General features: G+C 32.0%; 1 protein-coding gene across 1 annotated transcript; it reads left to right on the forward strand.

The window, feature by feature from the left end:
• The first annotated feature begins 22,362 nt into the window (after positions 1-22,362).
• On the forward strand, positions 22,363-23,445 carry LOC105784427 (ethylene-responsive transcription factor 1B). The gene has a single exon (XM_012610310.2). It carries the CDS (start codon positions 22,678-22,680, stop codon positions 23,323-23,325), a length of 648 nt encoding a protein of 215 aa, XP_012465764.1. The 5' UTR covers positions 22,363-22,677; the 3' UTR covers positions 23,326-23,445.
• The last annotated feature ends 143 nt before the right edge of the window (positions 23,446-23,588 follow it).

Consider the following 23,588-nt stretch of genomic DNA (forward strand, 5'->3'; position numbering starts at 1 on the left):
CATCCATTTGCAGATCGTAATCGAGAGTCGCCGCAGTGGATAAGAATATGATGAAATGTTTCTTCATAATTAATACGTTCTTTTTGAGTATATCATTTTGCCACAAGTCTGGCCTTATAAGTTTCCACTTTCTCATTCACATTTCTTTTTTTTCTTGTGGATCCACTTACACCTTATAGGTTTTACCCCTTTCGGTAAGTTTACAAGTTCTCACACTGAGTTGGATTTTATAGAATCCATCTCAGCTTTCATGTCTATTTCCCAAAGGTTGAAATGAACACTTTGCATTACTTCATCAAATGTGAATAAGTCATCATCTTCTTATTTGACAGACTCTGTGCTTAAAACACTTTTGATAGACTGGAAGAACTCAAGCTTACTAGAGACACTCCCACTAGGACGAAGCTCCCTATGTTGTCGATTATTTGCAAGTCTAATAGTAGGAGTTAATTTCGGAACTATTGCTTTAGGGTTTTTTGTATTTCCTGAAAATTCCTCGAGTACTTCTTTACTTCAATAATTATTACATCAATAAACAAGTTCTTTAACATTACACCAAAAATTATTATTAAAAAAATGAAAGTAATACAAATATTCATCATATATACCAAATAATCTCCTATATATATAAATTGTTTGTAGTTTGTATTTATTTATTTATATATATACATATCTAAATTCATCATTTTAAGCTGTTGATGAGTTGAATTATGAGTTACGTTTTTTTTTCTATATGAAAATATATTTAACATTGTAAGTAAGAATTCAAAACTAAATTCAATGCCACAGTTGGCAACTAATTTGAAAATGAAGGTGGTGTAATTGAACAAATAAGGACAAGAAGAAGGCAGCGTGATATTCTCACTCTTCTTACTTGACGTTTAATTTTAAAGGACGGTGGGATGCTCTCAATGTATCTTAATCATTGTTTTGTTTCAAATTTTAATTTAGATAATGACATAAGCTTGTGTGGTTTGGTGACTTCTTCTTCATCTTCTATCACATAATAAGGTTGTCTGTGAATTTTCGTTTGCTGTTCGATTTGTAATTCAATATTTAAATCAATAAAAAAATTTAAGTAAGGGGGAAGAAGTGAATAAGGTTTTAAGTTTGTACTTTGAAATTTTTTTATTCTTTTAATTGAAAATTTTGTTTTTAAAAAATAAAAAAATCAGAACAATGGAGATGTTGAAACAATCATGACAGGCAGTCGGCTCGGAAACTTGGATAAAAATCAAGCATGCATTAACACATATCTGCATATATACGATGTATGTAGTTGGTTCTTGACATTGTAAAACATGGATGGAAATCTAGTCAAGGAAGACTGCCTAATCATAAGACAAATTCCCATTGATTTATACATATATAAATCATATGGGATATTTAGGATTTTACTTCTTACATCATATTTAAGATTTAAGCTCTAAAATTACACTTCCTTTTTGTGTAAAAGAAACCACGTGTTGGAGAATAAGAATTCTACAATTGAATTGAATTTATTAACGGTGTTGGATAAATTGAAAATTTAAGTATTAAAAATTAGTAGAAAATTATTTGGTAAATTAATAAATATAATTATTAATTTTAAATTTTAATCTTATTAATATAATTATATATTATATATTGTTTTGGATAGTTTTGAATGAAAAATAAATATTTTAATTTTATAAAAGGATAATTTATTTCAATTTTTAAGAAAATAAAATCAACTTAATATTTTCTACATTGGGTGATAAGTAGCTACATACTTACTTACCACATTTAACATTTTTTATTGGAAAGTTTATATTAAATAAAAATTAAAATGATTATCAAACACATTCATTTAAATATTAAATGTAAATTATTTGTTTGTGTTAAATTATAGAGTAAATTTTTTATGTTAAAATATGTTTTAAGTCTTTATAGTATATACACCTCGTACATTTGAAATTTAATCCCTACTTTTAGTTTTAAGAATTTAGTCCCTCTACTCTTTGGATTTAAAACATCAGGTCTTGTCATTATCGTTGTTAAAGTTCTTCAATTAAATTCACTTGTGTGACCTTTTGAAATTAATATATATTCACTTGGTAGTTAAGTAATATTCAAATAGAAAATAACCTCTTAGCTTTAGTGGCATGAGAGCTTGAGTTCAATCCTTAATCATCTCCACCCTTAACCCTAATTATAAAAAAATAATAATGTTTTAGGATTTTACTTAAAAACACCATTTGAACTTGTCATGATTTTCTTTCGAGAAAAATCGACGTCTTAATTAAAAATAAATTAAAAACTTAACCAACTAAAATAAAAATTAAAAATATTTTAACAATACTTTGACCTACCAAAATTTTCATAATTAAAACTGTAACGCCCAAAATTTTAATTTTGGGTATTGTGAATGTGTGACACAAAATACCTCTTTGCTTTAGTGGTTATGTGTTTTGGGTGTATTTGGGAGGTCCTAAGTTTAAGTTAGGATTTGGGAAAATTTTGGTATTTTATGAATAAGCCTTATCTTTGGTCAGTAGACTTTTAAGTAAAAATTGGCAAATAATTAATTGAATGGGCCTGTTGGTTTGGTGGATAAGTGGAGTGTTGGTATGAAGAAGGTCCTGTGTTCGAATTTTGGCCTGGGTATTATTTTTGCTCGTGCGTCCAGGAGAGTTTGAAATGGACTAAAAATCTGAGTAGTGGATTTAGTAGGGAGTTTGATGGAGAGAAATAAGGGATTGGGGTCGTTATCAAATATTCTGTTCATCTTTTTTTTTCTTTTTTTTTTTACTTTCCCCAAAATCCCTCCACCTTCTTGTCGTTTTTCTCTTCATTGCTGCCGAATTTCTGCTCACTTTCACCTTTCATCTTCTTATTTTTCTTTTCCCACTCTGCCTTGTGTCGCTCCGCGTTTATCTGCGATCGTTCGGTAAGTTTTAGATAAGTGGTTTGTCTCCGTTTGTTAACTTTCTTCCAAAGTGTTTTGTTTATGCCAATTAGAGGAGGATTCAAGGGCTCGTAATCACCAATCAGAGTCTTAGTTTGTGTGGGAATTACTGTTCATCGGTTGAAGGTAAGGTTTAGTCGCTTATGGGTTAAAATCCTGATACGAGTTCGATTTAGGATCACGTTATATGAGATTAAATTAGTGTTATTTGTTCAATTATAGGCTTTGAAGTGCTCGGAGACTGTTTTAGCATCAAACAAAACTAGGTGTGTACCCGAAACGAAAAATACGAGATTCAGTGTAAAGTCAAAATTATTTGCTGTTTGGACAACAGTAGTAGGCTAACTTTGAAAAATCACCATAAATTGTGAAAATCTAATTAGAGGATGAAAAAAAAATGGAATTAAAGCTTATTGAGTCTAGTTTCTCATAGAAGAAACAGTGTAAGCAATGGAGTTGTAAATCGTGAGATATAATAAGTTTTGTGAGACAAGGTCAGAATGAATTCGAGTTCCCCTATTCTGACTTTGGAAAATCATCAAAAATTGGAGAAAAATAATTAGGAGTTAAAATTTACATGTTTAAATTATTAATGAGTCTATTTTCAATAGAAAAAATGGTAACAACATCCAAATTTTGTACTAAGATATAATTAATTTTTAGAAAAGAAAGGTTGAAGGTGTCAGACAGCAGAATAGGGGTAAGATTGAAGATTTTACTGTACTTATTGGCTGAACTAAAAATTCTGAAAATTTTATGGTAGAAAGGTATTTGAGTCTAGTTTCAAAGACATCAAGCCGAGCTTAATTTAGAAATTTGTAGCTCAAGATATAAATAATTTAACAATAGTGACCAAGTAGACGACTTTGAAGGAACATATAAGTAAATAGTGAAAACATATATGAATATTTAGCTAGCACGGGTTACATTAAAAATGGACCACGCGGCCAAGGCCAATTTGGGTTGAGCGGGCCACACGGGCAGACCACATGGGCGTGTGAGTGGGCCCAGGGCGTGTGAGTGGGCCCAGGGCGTGTGAGTGGGCCCAGGGCTACTTTAACTGTGCATTGTGATTTGTTATTGTTTGTTTTCTGTGGGATTACACATTGAGTTTTCGTAAACTCACCCCTTTTGTTTAAATGTGCACAGGTAATCCCCAGATCTATACGGAACGGTGCAGCGGAGGACTCGCCGATGACCACGGTTTTGGACTTTCATGGTTTTTAACCCATATTTATGATAATTGGTTTTATTTATATTTTATTTTTACTGGCTAAGTTTTTGGGTTGTAATTGAACTTTCAGACTTTGGTTTTGAGTTTTAATTATCTTTACCTTATGGATTACAACTGCTAGTAGTAGGAAACCTCGGTTTTCAAAAGAAACATATGTTTTTTCCTAAACGCACGGTTGTTTAATCTATTTTAAAAGCTTCCGCAAAGGAATAACGTTTTGAAACTATCGATTAAATGAGTAACACAATTTTGGAACTAATAAGATATTAAGATAAGGAATTCAATGGAGACGGTTTTAACACGATGACACGGTTTTCAAACACCCTATCATGTGACATCGCTAGATCCAACCATAACGTCTGGGCCGAGTTTGGGGTGTTACAAAAACTAAAACACAATTTTTTCCTACTAAACGTCTTAAAGGGTTTGAACACATGAACTAAGAGAGTACTAATACTTAGCCGATGAACTACTAGACTCACTAACGTCCCCCAAATGCAATAAGAAAATGTAAATTTCTAACCGAAGTGTCTGACTCACATGCAAACCTTAGTTCTTCTAACCCCCAAAACCAGGATGTTACAACTTACCCCTCTTTAAAAAAATTTCGTCCCTGAAATTTCCCACTAACAGAACATTCGTCTAAACATAACTCACTACCACACTTCCGTTGTGCACTCTGATCCCAACGCATTACTGGACCAAACTTAACCTTAAAATGTCACACACACCACTCAAACACTTAACCCCTAAACCAAATCAATTTTACTTTACTGTCACACACACAATACATTATCCAACAATCAAAAAGTCAAATCATTCTTAAACAACAACACACAAAGTTGAGATAACCTACAACCATACATTTCTCAATGTCGTCGAAGGCACCCCTTAATCCGATGCTCCGTTGACACACATCTAAAACATGCTCCCAACTTTTTTCGACATTCGCCCGAATGTCGTTTATTATAATACCCACAAACCACAATATCCGCGCCACTACCAGAACCTTCTGCATTACCTTCCTCAAACTTTTGCTGAGATTTGAGTCATTTTACAACTGGTGACACTGAGCTTGAAGGACTACAACCTCTCCTATTCCCACCTTCCACACACCTAATTTTTCCCAACCTAGCCTCGAAAACAGTCTCCAAAACTTCCCTTATCAACTGGGTAAGTGTCTCAACACTAACCTCCGAATTACTGCCACCCATAATTGGCTTCTCCATAGTAACCTCTGACTTATGAGCAGACACTCGCCCCGGTAAAGTCAAAGATTCATCCAAAATCTCGCAGGGTTGCTCCTCGCTATCTTGCTTATCACGAGAATCTATAACAATTCTTGTATCTAAATTCTTAACAGATCTACAATTCTAATCAAAATACTAGAAGTAAATATCAAAACCATACAATCTAATCTTACAGTTCTAAACTTACAATCTCGGTGTTTCACACGGACCAGAGTCGGAGTCTCAAACATTTTATTCATCAATCACTTTCAAACACTGTGGTATATTTTGTCAATTTTTTAAACTTACACGCATGCAGACAAGTAAAAACACAGGCTGAGCTTTTGTAAACTTGACTTTGATATCACTAAATGTAACACCCTGAAATCTGGCCTAAAAGTTTTGACCAGGTCTCGGAGGTCACATTGACCTTCGAAGTGGCTTTCAAAATAAATGGCATACGATTTCATAAAACTCATTAAAAATCCATCATTATGTGTTTTACAAAAAAAAAAAAACATCGGTAAAATCTCTTTTAGATTTTTTTCAAACGTAATTTTCAAGTCACTTAATTTAATTAAAATCAGTTTATCAATTTATGCACCATATATGAAAGTGTCAGATCAAATCCAGAAGTAAACCATAACTTTAAGACTTAAGTAGTTACCGAATAGACACAGTTGTCTAGATTAACAAAAGCCATGCTTGATAACATTAAATTAAATCAAGTCCAGAAATCATACCACAGTTCACTTAACATTTATTTCCAAAATCAATAAGACCTAATTTATGAATTCATAATTAACGTTCTTAAAGATCAAACCAAAAATGGAAAAACTTCGAGACTTCTGATTTGATGAGTCCAGGATCTAGCTACGTGAATTACCTGAGAATGAAAAACTAGGGGAGTGAGCTACACAAGCTCAGTATGAGTGCAAAACAAAAGTAAATGGCAAATGATGAAGAACTAATCAAATATACAGAAAATTATTTACTGACAACATATGAAAATCTTGAACCTATAGTCAGATATACGAAGAATTTCCATAACATATAAAACACGAATATAATATTCCAACCACACATGTTACTTAATCACATAAGATTATACAAACCATTTCACAAAAATCCCAACGTTCACACAAACAAATATATACTCGGATGCGAAATAAATGAAATAAGTAAAATCCCACCCACCCAACCAAAACACCACTCCGACCACCCTGCACACCACAATGGGATATGGTAGGTCCATCCACCCTACATACCACGATAGTGGATCTAAGCCACTCAAATAGAAATATGCAGCTGAGTTGACCTATATATTGCTAACGTACAACTATGAAATTAATTTATAGTTTGACTGCCAAAACAGACTTCATTCTTTTCACAACCAAAATCCCAGACCCAAATGCAGATGCGGAATGTTATACATACATAGTAACATATCTATACAGTCATGTTTTTAATAAACAAATACATGTATTGTGCTTAACAGTGACATTAATATTGGATAAATAGCATAAGCAGGCAGCCTTTACGCGTCTCATATACTAGCATTACTCAGGTTATAATTTAGCGAATATCACACATGTTCCCAAATAACAAAATAGTAGCCCACTTCACATATATACACAATGTTTGCGCACCAAAACAACAACAAAAACCAACCCGCATATGTGGCATTTTACGCACTAAAAAAATAACAACTAGGCTCATATATGCAACAATAAACTCATCCAAAAGCAATAGTAGAATGTGCAGACATATAAGACATTTACTCAACAAAATGTGCATACAGATGCGTCATTTACTCAGCAAAAATAGCAGCAAATGTTCATTACAACAATAGGGTATTTTCACAAAAAATCAAAATACGAACAACAACCCATTCTAACACAAAATGACAAACATCGACATATTTAGTGTAAAATTAGTATACAAACACGACACGGTAACAACAACCACATTAGCGTAAAATGGTAGCAAGATATGGCTTAAGTGCAGCACGCACACATATACGATATAACTTAACGAAGTCCCACACTCTTACAGAAGTTTAGATGAGCAACGAATTTCACAAGGACCTAAATGAGTCAATCTGTGACTAAAGAGTGAAAACTGCAAAACAAAAGTGAACAAGGAAACAAAACTCATCCCTACTTACTAATGTTTGAGAAGCACACCTAATTTCACGATTCAAAGCACCAAAATCGACCGATTTTCCTCCATTCTACCGATCTAAAAATTCAATTATGATTATCCACAAACTATTTTAAAAACCTCGATCAAACGGTATTAAATAATCAAAGAAAACCAAATTAAAAACTCAAAAGGAAACACTTACACGCTACAAAAATTTGACGAATACAAATGATGATCCTCTGATGAAGCGACAGAAATTAAAGCTTTCATGCAAAACAAAGTTGGTGCAAAACTACCAAAAATTTAATATTCTAGCAGTGAAAAAAAAAGAATGTTAGGTCTTATGTTGTTTGAATAATTTCCTAATTATTAGGAGCATATCTTAGTTTGTTATTGTTTTTGAATTAGTCTTTGTTTCAGTTTTTTAGTTTCTTGAGTTACTGGGATACGATAGCTTCTTTTTAGCTTTTCTATTTTTGTAATGCTATTTAAAGCCACTACTGTTTGTTTTCAAAGTCATGAGAAATACATATTGCATTGTGTTGCATTTCTCTGTTGAGTTCATCATTTTATTTTACATTTGGTATCAAGAGCTTGGTCCAAGAGGCCTGACTGAAGAAAATAATAGAGTTTTCCTTTGAGAGGAACACGAGAGAAGAGTGTGAAGAGTGGCTGAAAGCAGTTCCAACAATAGTGCATTTGTGCAACCTGCTGTTCCCAAGTTTGATGGGTACTATGAACACTGGGCAAAGTTGATGGAGAATTTCCTTCGAGTAAAAGAATTTTGGAGCCTAGTAAAAGATAGAATAGATGGAATTCGAGCAGGGATAGAACCATCTGAAGAAGAGGTAAAGCTGTTTGAAGAACAACAAATGAAAGACAAGAAAGTGAAGTGTTATCTCTACTAAGCAATAAGTAGAGAAATCATGGAGACCATTCTCAATGATGATACATCCAAATAGATATGAGATTCAATGAATCAGAAATTCAAGGGATCAACAAGGGTCAAGAGAGTACAACTTCAAGCTCTAAAAATTGAGTTTAAAATATTAAGAATGAAGGAAGGAGAAACTGTCAATGCTTATTTCGGAAGAACTCTCTCAATTGCCAAAAAGATGAAAACATACATAGAGAATATCAAAGAAGCTGATATTACATTGAAGATTCTGCAATCATTAGTTCCTAAATTTAATTATGTTGTATGCTCAATTGAGGAATCAAACAATGTGAAGACCCTATCGGTAGATGAACTTTAGAGCAGTCTGTTTGATTTATGAACAAAGAATGATAGGCCCAATTGAGGAAGAGTATGTCTTAAAGGTCACAAATGAAGATCGAGGTGGAAGAGGCAGAGGCTAGACTAGAGGTAAAGGAAGAGGCAGATGCTGTGGCAGGCAGAGTTTAGATAAAGCAGCTATAGAATGCTACAAGTGTCACAATTTGGGGCATTATCAGTATGAATGTCCCAATTGGGAAAATAAAGCTCATTATGTAGAAATTTATGATGAAAAATAGATGTTATTGATGGCACAAGTAGATCCGAAGTAAAACAAAAGAGAAGGAATATGGTTTCTCGATTCCGAGCATTCAAATCACATGTCTAAAAACAAAGAATGGTTCACAAGACTTGATAAATGATTCAAGCATTCGGTAAAACTTAGGAACGGCTTTAAACTGATGGTGAAAGGGAAATGAGACATTAAGCTGGTATTTGGAGGAAAAGTCCAAACAGTAAGGGATATGTATTTTATACCTGATTTATGCAGTAATTTGCTCAGTATAGGTCAATTACAAGATCGAGGCATCACTATTCTGATCAAACATGGAGCTTGCAAGCTATACCATCCAACTCGTGGGCTTATAATGGAAAGTACAATGACTGCCAACAGAATGTTTGTAGTCACCACAAATATTCTTATGACATCAGCCTCATTCTTCAACACATACAATGAGGATTCCAGCGATATTTGACACAAATGATATGAACATTTGAGTTACAAAAATTTGGCATTATTGCATAACAAGGAGATGGTTCAAGGGCTTCCCAAAATTAGAACACCAACAAATAGATGCACTAGCTGCATGACAGGGAAACAACATAGAAAAGCTATTCCAAAGAAGAGTAAATGGAGAGCAGCAAAGCAACTGCATCTCATCCACACTGATATTTGTGGCCCCATTTCACTTACATCATATAGCAAAAAGAAGTACATGTTAACTTTCATAGATGATTTTAGTCGAAAATTGTGGGTTTATTTTCTGAATGAGAATATTGAGGCATTTATAACTTTCAAAAATTTCAAAATAATGGTGGAGAAAGAGTCTGGTTTATCATTGTGCAGTTTAAAAACAAATATATGAGGATAATTCAACTCTGAAGAGTTCTCAAATTTACAAGGTACAAGGTATCAAAAGGCAACTTACAACAGCTTATACGCCTCAGCAAAATAGAGTTGCTGAGCGTAAAAATCGTACCATTCTCAATATGGTGAGATGCATACTTGAAGAAAAAAAGATGCCCAAAATGTTCTGGTCAGATGTTGTAAAATGGATGTGCCACGTGTTAAACAGAAGTCCTACTGCTTGCTTGAAGAATAAAACCCCTAAAGAATACTAGAGTAACCTCAAACCCAATGTTGAATACTTTCGGGTGTTTGGATGTGTTGGAAATGTTCATGTACCTGAGGCAAAAAGACAAAACCTAGATGCAAGAAGCCAAAAGCAAGTTATGATCGGTTACAATGAAGAATCCAAAGGTTACAAAATGATTAATCCACTGACAAAGAAAATCATCATTGGCAGAGACGTGGTTTTTGAATAAAATGAAGGTTGAGATTGAAGCAGTACAAAAGAAGAAACCATAAATGATGTATTAGATTGAGGAGAAGCCTATGAATAAGCATACAATCAAAATGATAAAGATGAATCAAATTTAAACGATGAAGATTCAGTTGATGAGAGCTCCACCTCAAGTGATGCAGCAAATCTTTCTAATGATGAAGCAACAGCTCCTCAAACTCGAGAAAGAAGGGCTCCAGCATATCTAGATGATTACATGAGTGGAGAAGGTCTCTTAGAAGACAAGGTACAAAACTTTGTGTTATATTTATCTATTGATGATCTTTTATCCTATGAACAAGTAGTAAAATTAAAAGGTTAGAAGAAGGCGATGGATCTTGAAATTGAAGCAATAGAGAAGAATCATACATGGAAGTAGGTAAAAGCTCCCTCCGGTATGAAAGTGATTGGAGTCAAGTGGGTCTATAGGACAAATTGAACGAAAATGGAAAAATTGATAAGTGTAAGGCGAGACTGGTGGCCAAGGGATATGCTCAAGAGAAGGGGATAGAGTATAATGAGGTGTTCGCCCCTGTAGCAAGATGGGATACTATTCGAATGGTATTAGCTCTTGCAGTAAGAAATGGCTGGAAAGTCTTTCAGCTCGACGTCAAAAGTGCCTTTCTACATTGTGAACTCAATGAAGATGTATACGTCGCTCAACCATAAGGTTATGAAATGAAGAGAGAAGAGGAAAAAATGTACAAATTGAAGAAGGCTCTCTAAAGCTTAAAACAAGCTCTAAAAGCATGGTTCAGCAGAATTGAAGGATACTTTATCAAAGAAGGTTTCGAAAAGAGTTGCTGTAATCACATTTTATTTGTCAAAAAGCTTGAGGATAACAAGATTCTGATTGTAAGTCTCTGCGTTGATGATTTCATTTTTATAAGTAATGATTTGTTAATGATGCAAGGTTTCAAAAACTCAATGAAAAATGGGTTTGAAATGACTAATTTGGGTGAGATGAAGTACTTTCTGGGAATAGAAGTATATCAAGACACTAATGGGATCTTCATCAACCAAAAGAAATATGCCAATGAAGTTCTTGAAAAATTCAGAATGGAGGCTCATAATGGAGTCAGGAATCCAATAGTTCCTGGTAGCAAATTATCAAAGGAGGAAGAAAGAGCACAAGTTGATGAAATTTTATTCTAGCAAATCATGAGAAGTTTGATATACATGATAGTCACAAGACCTGATTTGATGTACAGTGTATGTCTGGTCAGTAGATTCATGCCAAATCTAATGGAAGCACATATGTTGGCAGCTAAATGAATTCTGAGATATGTTTAAGCTACCACAAATTTTGGCATTCTTTACAAGAGGAATTGCACACATGAACTAATGGAGTACACAGACAATGATTATGCTGGAGATTTGAGTGATCGAAAGAGTACTTCAGGCTATGTCTTTATGCTAAGTGGAGGATCAGTAGCTTGGGCATAAAAAAAGCAACCTGTTGTTACTTTATCAACTACAGAAGTAGAGTATGTAGCTGCTGCCTCATGTGCTTGTCGAAGTGTATGGATGCAGCGAATTTGGAAGCAAATTAAAGGTACCCAAAGCAAATCAGTCAAAATTCTTTGTGAAAACTCCTCTACCATTAAGCTTGCAAAAAATCCAGTCTTTCATGGAAGAAGTAAACACATTAATGTAAGGTTTCACTTTCTAAGAAATCTCATATCTGATGGATCAATTAGCATGGAGTACTGCAGAACTGGTGAGCAAGTAACTGATATTATGACCAAACCCTTGAAGCTCGATCAATTCGAAAAACTCAGAGAGGCACTTGGTGTTCGAAGTTGTAGTGATATAAACTAACATACAGTTGGTATGTTTAGTTTAAGGGAGGATTTTGTTAGATCTTATGTTTGTTGAATAAGTTCCTAATTATTAAGAGCATATCTTAGTTTTTTATTATTTTTGAATTAGTCTTTGTTTCAGTTTTTTAGTTTCCTGAGTTAGTGGGATACGATAGCTTCTTTTTAGCTTTTCTGTTTTTGTAAGGCTATTTAAAGCCCCAGCTGTTTGCTTTCAAAGCCATGAGAAATACAGCTTGCATTGTGTTGTATTTTTCTGTTGAGTTCATCATTTTATTTTGCAAAGAAAACAATAAAATAATGGTCAGTAAAATAGAAAACTTGATATTTGAAGAAGGAGAAGGAGTTGACGTGAGAGAGAGGGAGAGAATAAAGGAACGTAAGCCAAAATTTTCTGTGACTTCCCTATTTTTTATTTTTTAAAAAATAAAATAAATTAAAAACTTAACCAACTAAAATAGAAATTAAAAATATTTTAGTAATACTTTAATCTACCAAAATTTTCAGAATTAAAACTATAACAAAAATATTTCCTACTAAGCGTCTTAAAGGATTCAAACATAGGAACTAAGAGAGTACCGACACTTAGCCACTAAACCACTAGACTCACTAATGTCCTCCCAAACGCAATAAGAAGACATAAATGTCTAACCGAAGTCTCTGACTAACATGCAAACCTTAATTCTTCTAACCCCAAAACTGGGATGTTACATATATAGATTTGATAGTGATATGGATCAGCGCTAATTGGTAGGACTTCCTTAATGTAAGTGAGCTACTCTTTAGTAAGCGAGGTGCCTTGGTGTGTAGGCATCAGGCCAAGTGGATGGTATGTTGTCTCTTTGGAAGGAAACCCAATGATAGTTTAGGGCCAATAAGCCTCGTATCGTACGTTGTGCAGCTAGGTGTGATTGAACCCTAGATTTCTCTCGGCCTCACAGGATCCTCCAATGAAAATCCTTAGTGATACTTTTAAGGCTATAAGACAATGTTAACAGAGGAAAGGAGTCAATATGTTATTGTTAGAGTGGACAACTAGTTGGTGGATCAACTACTAATGTTATGGGAATGTAGAGATATTGAGTGGCTTTGTATGTCAAAGTTGGGATAGTGCTTTAGCGTGAGCTTTGAGATGTGAACATGATATTGAATGTTTATCATACCTTAGACTAACCTTGAGTGGGTAGAATGTGTATGGCCTTTGAGTGGCCTTATTGAGGGATGCGTTGGGCTAGAGTGGCCCTTATTGATAATGCCAAGTAATGAGTAATGCCTTGGGTTTCAACACATGATATAGGAAAAGTGTGTATAGACTTGGTGTTGGGTTTCACCAAGTCTTCATAAAGGATACTGATGCTCAAGATCATTGATATAGATGGATGCTTGAGAGTTCTTGCAAGTATGAATATCAAAAGCATGACATGAGTGGATGTTCTCCCTTGAGCAATGTGATGGGATGCGAATTATATATCGAGGTCAATCTAAATAATAAGCCATTGAGATGAGGCGCTAACCCTATGTTTGGGTAAATAAATATAAAGGGAAAGGAAGCAAGGTTAAGGAAAGGAATTGATAAGTTTTTATTTTGTTTGTATAGTTAAAATTAGTAAAATAAAGTAAAGTAAATAAATATTTACAACATTTGGTCGGTTAAATAACTGAAAGTAAAAGAAATGATTGATTATAATGTTTTTTTTTCAATTATATCCTTTTTTATAAAAGAATTTATATACAAATTTAATAAGATAAAATTGGTATTTCATATCTTAAAAGAAACCTCGCTTTTCTTTCCCTAATTTTTCTCCTAAATTGGAGCAAATAAAAACTATGTAAATCAAAGGTAGAGTTGTGGCCTGGCTCGAAGGCCTGTCCGAAAAATTGGTTTGGACAAAAAAATAATACTCGTTTAGAAAATGGATTGGGCCTCGGTTAAGGTTTTCTTTCCATGCCCAACTCAAATTTGCAATTTAAAAAACCCTGTTATTTTGATGTTGTTCTCCCACTTTTTGTCACTGTTTTGCTACTATTTAACAATTATATTACTACTACTTTGTTGTTAATATTTGAATATTGCATAACACTTTTTTTTTGTTAATTTTGCTATTATTTTAGAGGTATTTGTTTGTTAAGTTGCACTTATCTTAGTGTTAATTAAGTATAAAAGATTTTTTAATTTATTTTCAATTTGTTGGAAAAACTTATTTTAATATTTTTAATATATTTGGTGTATTATATTTTTTAAAATTTTTTAATATAAAAAATTAAAAATTAAAAAAGAGAAGAGTAGGTCGGACTTTAGCATTTTTATCCGAGTTAGACTTTAACAAAAATTTAAATCCATTTTTTGGATTAGCCCGAGCCCAAACCTATCAATCGAGCGTAAAATCTTGTTAGGACCCACCCGACCCATGAACGAGAAATCATGAAATATTCAGCAACTTCTACTTTCCCTTATTTTAAATAAAATAAGTTATCTAAAGAAAGGAAAGTGTGTTACTTTTTTTTGTTTTTCTCTTGCTTCAGTGCAATCCAAAGATAGAGTAAGAGAAAAGGACAAGCGAAAGGGTGATCATGATTATGAGTACTCATGGCACAGATTTTGTGTTGTTTTGGGTTAAGGAACGAGATGTCCATGACACTTCTCTTTCTATGGATTGAGCTTTACACACCACTTTTCTTTTCAAATGATAAAATTTAAACCCGTATTATTTAGATATCCCAGGATTAGATTTAAAAGTACAACTCATGTAAATGTTTTTTAAGCAGAAACTGAATAAAGAAAAAAAGAACTCATCTCATTTGGTTCTTATGAAAGTAGCCATTAAAACAAAACTTCATCTTCCTTTCTTATTATGTTGAAAAATAAAAACTAAAAGAACATGAAAGAGATGGGGAAGAAACATGTCTTCTTATTAAATAAATAAGTTATATATAAAAAGAAGAAGACGTTTTAGAATATTTTAACTTTAGTGGTGCACTTACTAAAATATTGAGATGTTTGGTTGAAATCTCCAAAGTGTTTAATTCACCATCATTACATCTTTATATTTCGCTTAATGGTTCGACATTATAAAATTTATTTATTCAACCAATTTAACGGTTCAACATTATAGAAGTTATTTCTTGACTTTAAGATTCACACTCACTTGGATTAAGTTCGATGATGAAAAGACTACTCATTCTTCCCCTTTTGGTAAATTTTATAGTTGGTGACTCAATTTTTATCAAATTTTAATTTAGACACTAAAAAGTAAATAATTTGTAATAAGAGCATTGCGGTTAACAACTACTTTTATTTTAGTCGCCTGTCTTTAATTTGGGGTTAAGCAATATTATTTTACACTTATTTTACATGTCACTTAATTTTAATAAAATTTCATTTTGGTCATTTTTTTAGAATAAATTTTATTTTACATGTAATTGAGCTATGAATGTACGAAAATGAAGCCTAAGTTTTTCTTGTAACTTAAGTCCCTGTAAAATTCAAGTTTTTCCTTGTAAAACCTAGGTTATTTCTTTTAGGATAATGTCACATTTGGTACTTGTACTTTTATAAGATGTTAAATCTAGTATCTATATTTTGAAAAATATCCAATGTGGTACCTAAACTATCAATATGTATTTTATTATAATACATGGTGTTAACACCATTAATGAATTACTAAACCAATCAATGAGAATTCAACACGTGAATTTTTTTCAAATCATCAATCCCCCGTGGACAATAGAACATTATGTGAAAATCTAAATAAAATAAAATAAATTAAAAACCCAAATGATGAAACACATTGTTAATAAAAAGACTTAATTTATATGATCTAGTCTCTAAAATATGTTTTTTTTTAATACCTGAAGTATACTCGTCTATAGAGGTGTTCATGGGCTGGGCAGCCCGGTCCGGCCCGACGGCCCGCTCGAAATATGGGAGAGTTTGGGTAAAAATATAGGCCCAAAATATGGGCTTGGGCAAAAAAAGAGGCCCGATTAAAAAACGGGCCGGGCCTCGGGTACCACTTTTTTGGCCCGGGCCAAAAATTTTTTTGGGCCCCGCCCGAACCGGCCCATGACCACCCCTACTCGTCTAGAAAATGTCCCTTTTTAATCCAATTTTTAATACACGTTAAAAAAGTTAGTAGCTAGCGCCACGTGGAATTCTTTTTGTAAAAAATACATATTATTTTATCAAATTTGAACCAATTAAAGTTTGGAACGTAGTGGCTTTTTAATTTCACAAATATTTTTAATCCATCCTTTTCCCACGTTCTCTCTTTCTCTCTCCTCCCTTTTCATCTTCTTCCCCACTCGCATCACCTTCCCTAGCCTTTCTTCTTCAACTTTTTACCCAACACAAAAGGAAACCCATTGCTAAAATCTCTCTATTACCACATAATCATATCCATATCACAACTACTATTCAATACACCAAAAAATAAAAAAAAGTAAAGACATCAAAAAGCACAAATAAAAATTTCAGCAGATACTTTGGCAAAGTCGGATATTGCTCTCTGTTTTGTAATACTTTTGTGCTCTTGTGCCTGTGTATTTGGCCTGGAGTGTGAGCATGTTTCTTTATTTGACTTATACTTGGTTCTCAGATTGCTTAATAGAATGTTAGTTTTTAAGAAGGAAAAAAAAAAAAAAACAGCCACTGCCGTCACCAACTTCCCACCATCACCAGGCAAGCTAACTCTTCCCTTACATAAATCGAACTCCATTCATCACTTGCTCTAAAGCCACGCAGCTATCATCCACCACGGCCTTCATCACCACCCCATCTCAAATTTCAAGCTTCAACACTCTTACTCTTTCCAAGAGATTAGCTTGTATCTTCTTTTGAAAAGAAAATGTCAAAAACGAAAAAAGAGAGTCGAAAATAAGAGAATAGTAAAAATTAAACACAAACGGCCACTGCTGCCGAAATCTGAAATTTTCTAAGAGTAAGTTTAGATGCACTAACTTATTTTTTTATCTCATGCTACCGTATTACCGTATTAAAGTATTTAATCTCACTATTACAATTATTTTAATATTAACTTAAACGTATTACCTATCCAACCCTTCAATTTAGATTGAGTTTGGTTTGAAAAGAGAAGGTGATTTAATTTTAATTTATTTAAATGAAAATTTAATTAAAGAAAACTTATATAATTTTAGATTTTATAATTTTTCCTGACTTTTATATTCTCTTTTATAAGTTTTTAAAGTTTAAACCTATTATAAAAGAATCTTTTATATTTTATTAAAATGCCAAGGTACTTTTTTATTGGTCAGAGGTGTCAAACAGTTTTTCTAATCTCTATTACAAAATTGACTAAAAATGTAATAAAGGCTTAATTGGGGCAAAAAAAAAAATCAAAGTGACCTATTCATGGGCCGAGTCATTCATTTTTAGTTGAGCCCGACCTGAATTCGGTCCGGCTCGGCTCATGCACACCTCTATAACAAAGTGAAAAAATGTATATTTTAGAGGCCAATTTGTGAATTAAGCCTAATAAAAAAGAAGTAAATATTAAACTTACATGAAAATACATGAATACAAAAATTATTTAAATATCAATTAAAAAGATTATTTTCAAATGAAAAGTTCTTTGAAGAAGATAATTACTTATTTAATTGAAGAATATGACGCTTTTGCTTATGTAAATTTCGCATTTACTTATTTTTTTATTAATCATATGTTTAGTTATTTATTTTTAATTTAATTTATTTTTTACAGAAAATTTTATTATCCATATGGACTTGATGATTTGGGAAAAGAATTATGTGTTAAATTTTTATTGGCTAGTTTAGTAATTCACTAACGATGTCAAGATTAGGTACCATAATAAAACACTTATTGTTAGTTCTAATGCCACATGAGATATTTTCAAAGTACAGATGCCACATTGAGCATTTTAGATAAGCACAGATACCATAATAAAACATATATTTATAGTTCAAGTACCTATATTGAACATTTTATGAAAATCCATGTATCAAATGTAACACTATCCTTTTTTTCTTGAAAAAAAACTAAATTTAATATTTAAAAGATAAAATAGGAAACTAAAAGATAAAATTGCTTTTCTCTATAAAACCCAAAGCTTTCTTTATAATTTAGAGTTTAGTATTTTAAATTATTATTTATGGTTTATTATTTAGTATTTAAATTAATATTTAAGATTTAGAATTTAGAATTTAGAATTTAGTATTTAATATTTAAATTTTAGCTATTAGATTTTTTAGATGTAAAGTTAGGATTTAAAATGTAAATTTTAGTATTTAAAGTTTAACATTTAAAATTTAAGGTTTAAAGTTTATTGTTTATAAAATATATAAATTAATTTTGAAAAATTATAGTAGTAATTAATTTTATAAATTATAAATAAAACAATAAATACCAAGTAATTGCTATTAGTTTAAATACTAATATTAAATTCTAACCATAAATCTTAAATTTAAATTATATTGTTTTTAAAAATTTGCACGTGTCACTCACATGTGCTTCTTCATTATGAACAATAAGATGAATTATTTCAAGACAGGTCATATTTTATATAACCTACCCCTTGATAGTTTTGGGGGGAGGGGATTGTTATCAATACCTTATCAAAACAAGCTTCATCGCCCTCATTTTGCCCAATCATGATCTCATTGACCATGACTTTGCTAGTAGGCAGCACTTTTCCAACTATGGACCTCATTGTCATGTGTATACACAGCACGTAGAGCTCCCATTATGGCCACCTTCTCAGGGACAAGTGTTGGATTACTCTTTGCATAGATCATATGTTAAACTTTATCAAGTTCAGGTCACTCATATTATTACGTATCTAGAAAGTTATCAAATTTCTCAAGTGGCCAACCATGATAAAATAAGCCCAAACCACATGTCAAGGTTTAAGAATGATCAACTTTACCTATAAATACCCATTCTTAGCCTTAGGAGGGGCTTTCTTATTCTCTAACCTTGCATTTTTATGCTCTATACTAATTCCCCCCCTCCCTTTTTATGTAACTTTCAACACCTCACCATTGTATAAATTACCATCTTCTATCTCCTCCTTCTTCTGTACCTTGATAATTTAAATAGAATATTTATTATTTGAGTATCGATCTGATTTCTAAGCTAAGTCGAGATTAAAACAATCTATCCTTAAATGTTGAAGAATATTTTAACCTTAGACAATATTAAGCATCATCCACCTTGATATTTGGCAAAAAAATTTTCGATACAATATTAGAAATAGGGATAAAGATAACATAATTCAAACCCATACGAAAAAAGTATTTAACAATAACTTTAATTATCACTCCATTCAAGTAAAGATTTAGTACTTACCGTATGAAAATTTCCTTTAAATTTAAAAATTTAGAACTATGTCTTCAAATAAATGTTAGATAACTTAATTTGAAGTCTGGAAAATAATGTAGTTAGGTGATGGGAACAATTTATTTTATTAAATTTGATAATTTTTTATGCGATATAAATATGAAAACAAAAATAGCATAATAATAAAATATTCAAACACTAACGTCACTCTTATTCAAGATTTTAGCATCCGATAACTCATTGTATTTATGTCTATATAATTATCAAATACTCGAAATACAATTTATATATATGAAATATCAGATTTAATATTTGATGATTCAATGCATTGTTAGTAAATTATTTTATTCCACAATTATAAGAAGAATTCAATATTACCATTTTTTAATTTTAATATTTAGTAGGATTAATATATAGTTTTTTATCTGAATTTGTTTAAAAATATCTAGTTGGTATTTGAATTTTTTTTTACTTAGTTCGTACTTGAACTTGTATTTTGTCACTTAAATTTGTACATCTGCACTAACATCAATAGTTTGTGTAGGTATGACACTGAAGGTCAATCCTATAGTGACACGTGGCAGCCTCTTAATATGATATGTGGTGGACATAAATTAAAATTAAAAATATTTATTAATTAAAAAAATATTGGACAAGTTCAAGTACCAACTAGGTATTTTTTGAATAAGCTGAAGGAGCAAACTGCATGTTAACCCTTAAAGAATTAACGTTGCTAACAAATTGAGACAATGTATGTGATAAAATACAAATTTAGATATCAATTAAGTAAAAAAAATTAAAATACCAATTAAATAATTTTAAACAAATTCAAAAAAACAAATTACATATTAATCGTATTTAATAATATTAATTTACTAATATTTATATGAAATAATTGGAATAAAAAGAAATGGAGGAGGAGGCCTAGCAAAGCCAACTTCCAAGTGGGATTAGTATCAATGTCGTGGAGCGACCATCAGTCAATTTTGGTATTTAAAATCAATTTCAGCTAATTAAGGTAGGGTCGACTTAATTAAAATCTCCCTCAAATTTCAATGTCAAAATATGGAGGTTCATGCACATACATTTAAGAAGGGTGGGTCATTCTTCTATCCATTTCCAATATTATATAATACCAATTTCTTTTTTTTTAAACAACTTTTGTTTTCTTTCTTCAACCTTTTGCATAATAATTTGGTTTATTCAACTTTTAAAATTTTAACTTATTCAACCCCTTTCAAAGGAAATAAAAATAGATGAGTACAAAATAGAAAGATGAAAAATATATATTTATTATAAGCGTGCTTAGTAAAAAAATGAAAAAAAAGTGTAAAAAGTAATTTTTTTTATTTGGTAGAGTTAAAATGTGAAAGAAAAGAAAAGAAAATATTTAAAAATACATACATTTAAACTAACATACATCTCTCTAATTTTATCATCTTCATTCTCTCATATCATTCCACTTTTCACTCAATCAAGTACAAAATTTAACTAATATTTTATATGAAAAGATTTGTTATCAATTAAAATGGTCTGATTATTTGGTGTAATAATTTATTATATTAAATGAGTTCATGGAATATAATCGAGTTTGATGCGATTCTATATGTGCATAAAATTCAATAAAAGTTAATAATGATTTATGAGTGTATAACAAAAGTTTTAGCATAATATAGCTAGAGGTACAAATATTGTAAGCACGAGAATTTGGATTTGATCACAAAATAGTTGTATTCTCCACCCCAATTAGGGTTATGGTGTATAACATATGTTAATTCAATAACTTCTCTAATGAATCAAAGTAAACTTTTTATTTTTATTAAAGCATGTGAAAATGGTGGCCATTTCTAGAATTTCAACCTTTCATCAGGTTGAATACACTGGACTTAACAGCAAAACAGAACCATATTATATTCCTTAAGCTTTAATCAATTCATGTGTTTGATATGAAAGTAACTTTGGTGATCATCATGTACAATGGTCCCAACATAAAACTCCAAGAACACCTCAAAGCCTTCTATAAAAAGTATCCAATGCCACAACAATTCTTTGGATGGAATGATACCCAATTCTATAACACCGAAAACAATTACAGATGCAATATCATATTCTTTAATTTCATTTATAGATATCAATTTTATTGGCTCTCACCAATCCAAAAGACAATCTCATTCGGTCCACACTCTAAATTGTACTCATAATTAAATTTTACAAAAAGGTTATTATAACATAAGGTTTTCACCAATGTACAAGAAAGTCACATTCGGCTCTTTCAAATATAATATATATATATAATGAAAATTTGTTTATGCTTTCTTAATTTTCTCTAACCACCAAACCAAACGGATGTGAGTCACCGTCTTTATTCTAGTGACTCTCCGCACTCATGTGGTGTGAATCGCTTTTGTTGTATTATTCAAGATTTTGTGCAATCCTTTGTGTTATAACAAGTTTATAGTTTATTGGGTTGATATTATTAGATCTTTATGAATCAAAATTTTCACCAACCAAACACATGATTATAGAGCTGAAGGAACTAGGAAGGATCATAAAGTGAAGGAGCTAATGCAAATGATGGAACTGATTCGCAGTTGGAGGTAGATTTGTAGAAGCCATCGTCTTTACTACCAACGTCTCTTTCCCTTTGTTATCACCTTCTTATTTTTATGATTAAATTTTATTCACCCAAACAAATTAAATAAAAGAAAAGAAGAAAGAAAACCAAACTTAAAATCCTCACATTTTCAACATGATTTGACATTATTCAGATGTTATACACTATTCAGATTCATAATCTGTATCTTCCATGGGCATTTAGATATGTGGTGCCATATATGCATCAGCCATTGTTTGGTAGCTCCTAGTGCCAAGTGGGTAAAGGGCCCTTAGCTATTGATGAAATCATCAAGCTGACGCCATGTATATTGAAAACTTTCTTCTGACCTGGCCGCCATGGCAATCGCCAATCTGCTCCAATTAATGACCCAATAATGTTGTTTGAAAACCCTCCCAGTCATGTATTTTTTCCACTTTTCTATCCCCTTGTGACCTTCCTCCCTATACAAATAGACACATCCCCCTAAGCTTTTAAATGTTCCCCCTGTTAACTCATCACTCTACACATAAACACCATATTCAAATTGAAAGCCTGGACTTGTACTCAATTTTCATACATGGATTCTTCATATTTCCAATACCCATATTCTCAATTCTCTCCTGAATCACCTTCTTCCCATGTATCTCAAGAAAACTTGTCACTTGAATCACTCAATCAAGCCCTTCCTTTTAATGAAAACGACTCTCAAGAGATGCTTCTCCTAGGAGTTCTAAACCAAGCCCATGAAAACTCCTTTGAAACAAACCCTAGAGACGATGAAGTGAGCTCAAAAGCTAATAATGAAGGGGAGGTTTCATACAGAGGGGTTAGGAAGAGGCCATGGGGGAAATTTGCAGCTGAAATAAGGGATTCAACAAGGAAGGGTGTGAGGGTTTGGCTTGGAACCTTTGATACTGCTGAGGCTGCTGCTTTAGCATATGATCGAGCTGCATTGACAATGCGAGGTTCCATGGCTATACTTAATTTTCCAATGGAGAAAGTTTATCAGTCACTTCGAGAAATGAACTATAGATTTGAAGAAGGGTGTTCACCTGTTTTAGCAATGAAGAAGAGGCATTCCTTGAAGAGCAAAAGAGGGATAGTGAAGAAGGTGAAGGAAGAAAAGGGAATTATAAGCATGGAAAACTTGTTGGTTTTGGAGGATTTAGGAGCTAATTACTTGGAAGAACTTCTTAGCATGTCTGAGACTCCTGATCTTTGGTAATTTTGGGTTTCTGTAATTAAGTTTAGTGTTTTGGAATTTTTCATTTATCGTTACAAAATCAAAAAAGAAATGAATTATCATTACCAGTATAAACAAATAAAGTACAATTTTATCGATTAATATTTTATGAATTGATGATGTAAACTACTAACTATCATTTCTTTACTGCATCAACCTACTAATTAATCCATCGATAGTGTGTTTATCGTGATTAATATAAAAATAAAGAATCGTGAGAATAACAATATTATAACGTGAGAAAA

Source organism: Gossypium raimondii, chromosome 13 (genome assembly GCF_025698545.1).
Source record: "Gossypium raimondii isolate GPD5lz chromosome 13, ASM2569854v1, whole genome shotgun sequence".
Lineage (NCBI taxonomy): Eukaryota > Viridiplantae > Streptophyta > Magnoliopsida > Malvales > Malvaceae > Gossypium > Gossypium raimondii.

Coding starts and splice junctions, on each gene's coding strand:
- LOC105784427 (XM_012610310.2), top strand. CDS start 22,678: ATGGATTCTTCATATTTCCAATACCCATATTCTCAATTCTCTCCTGAA.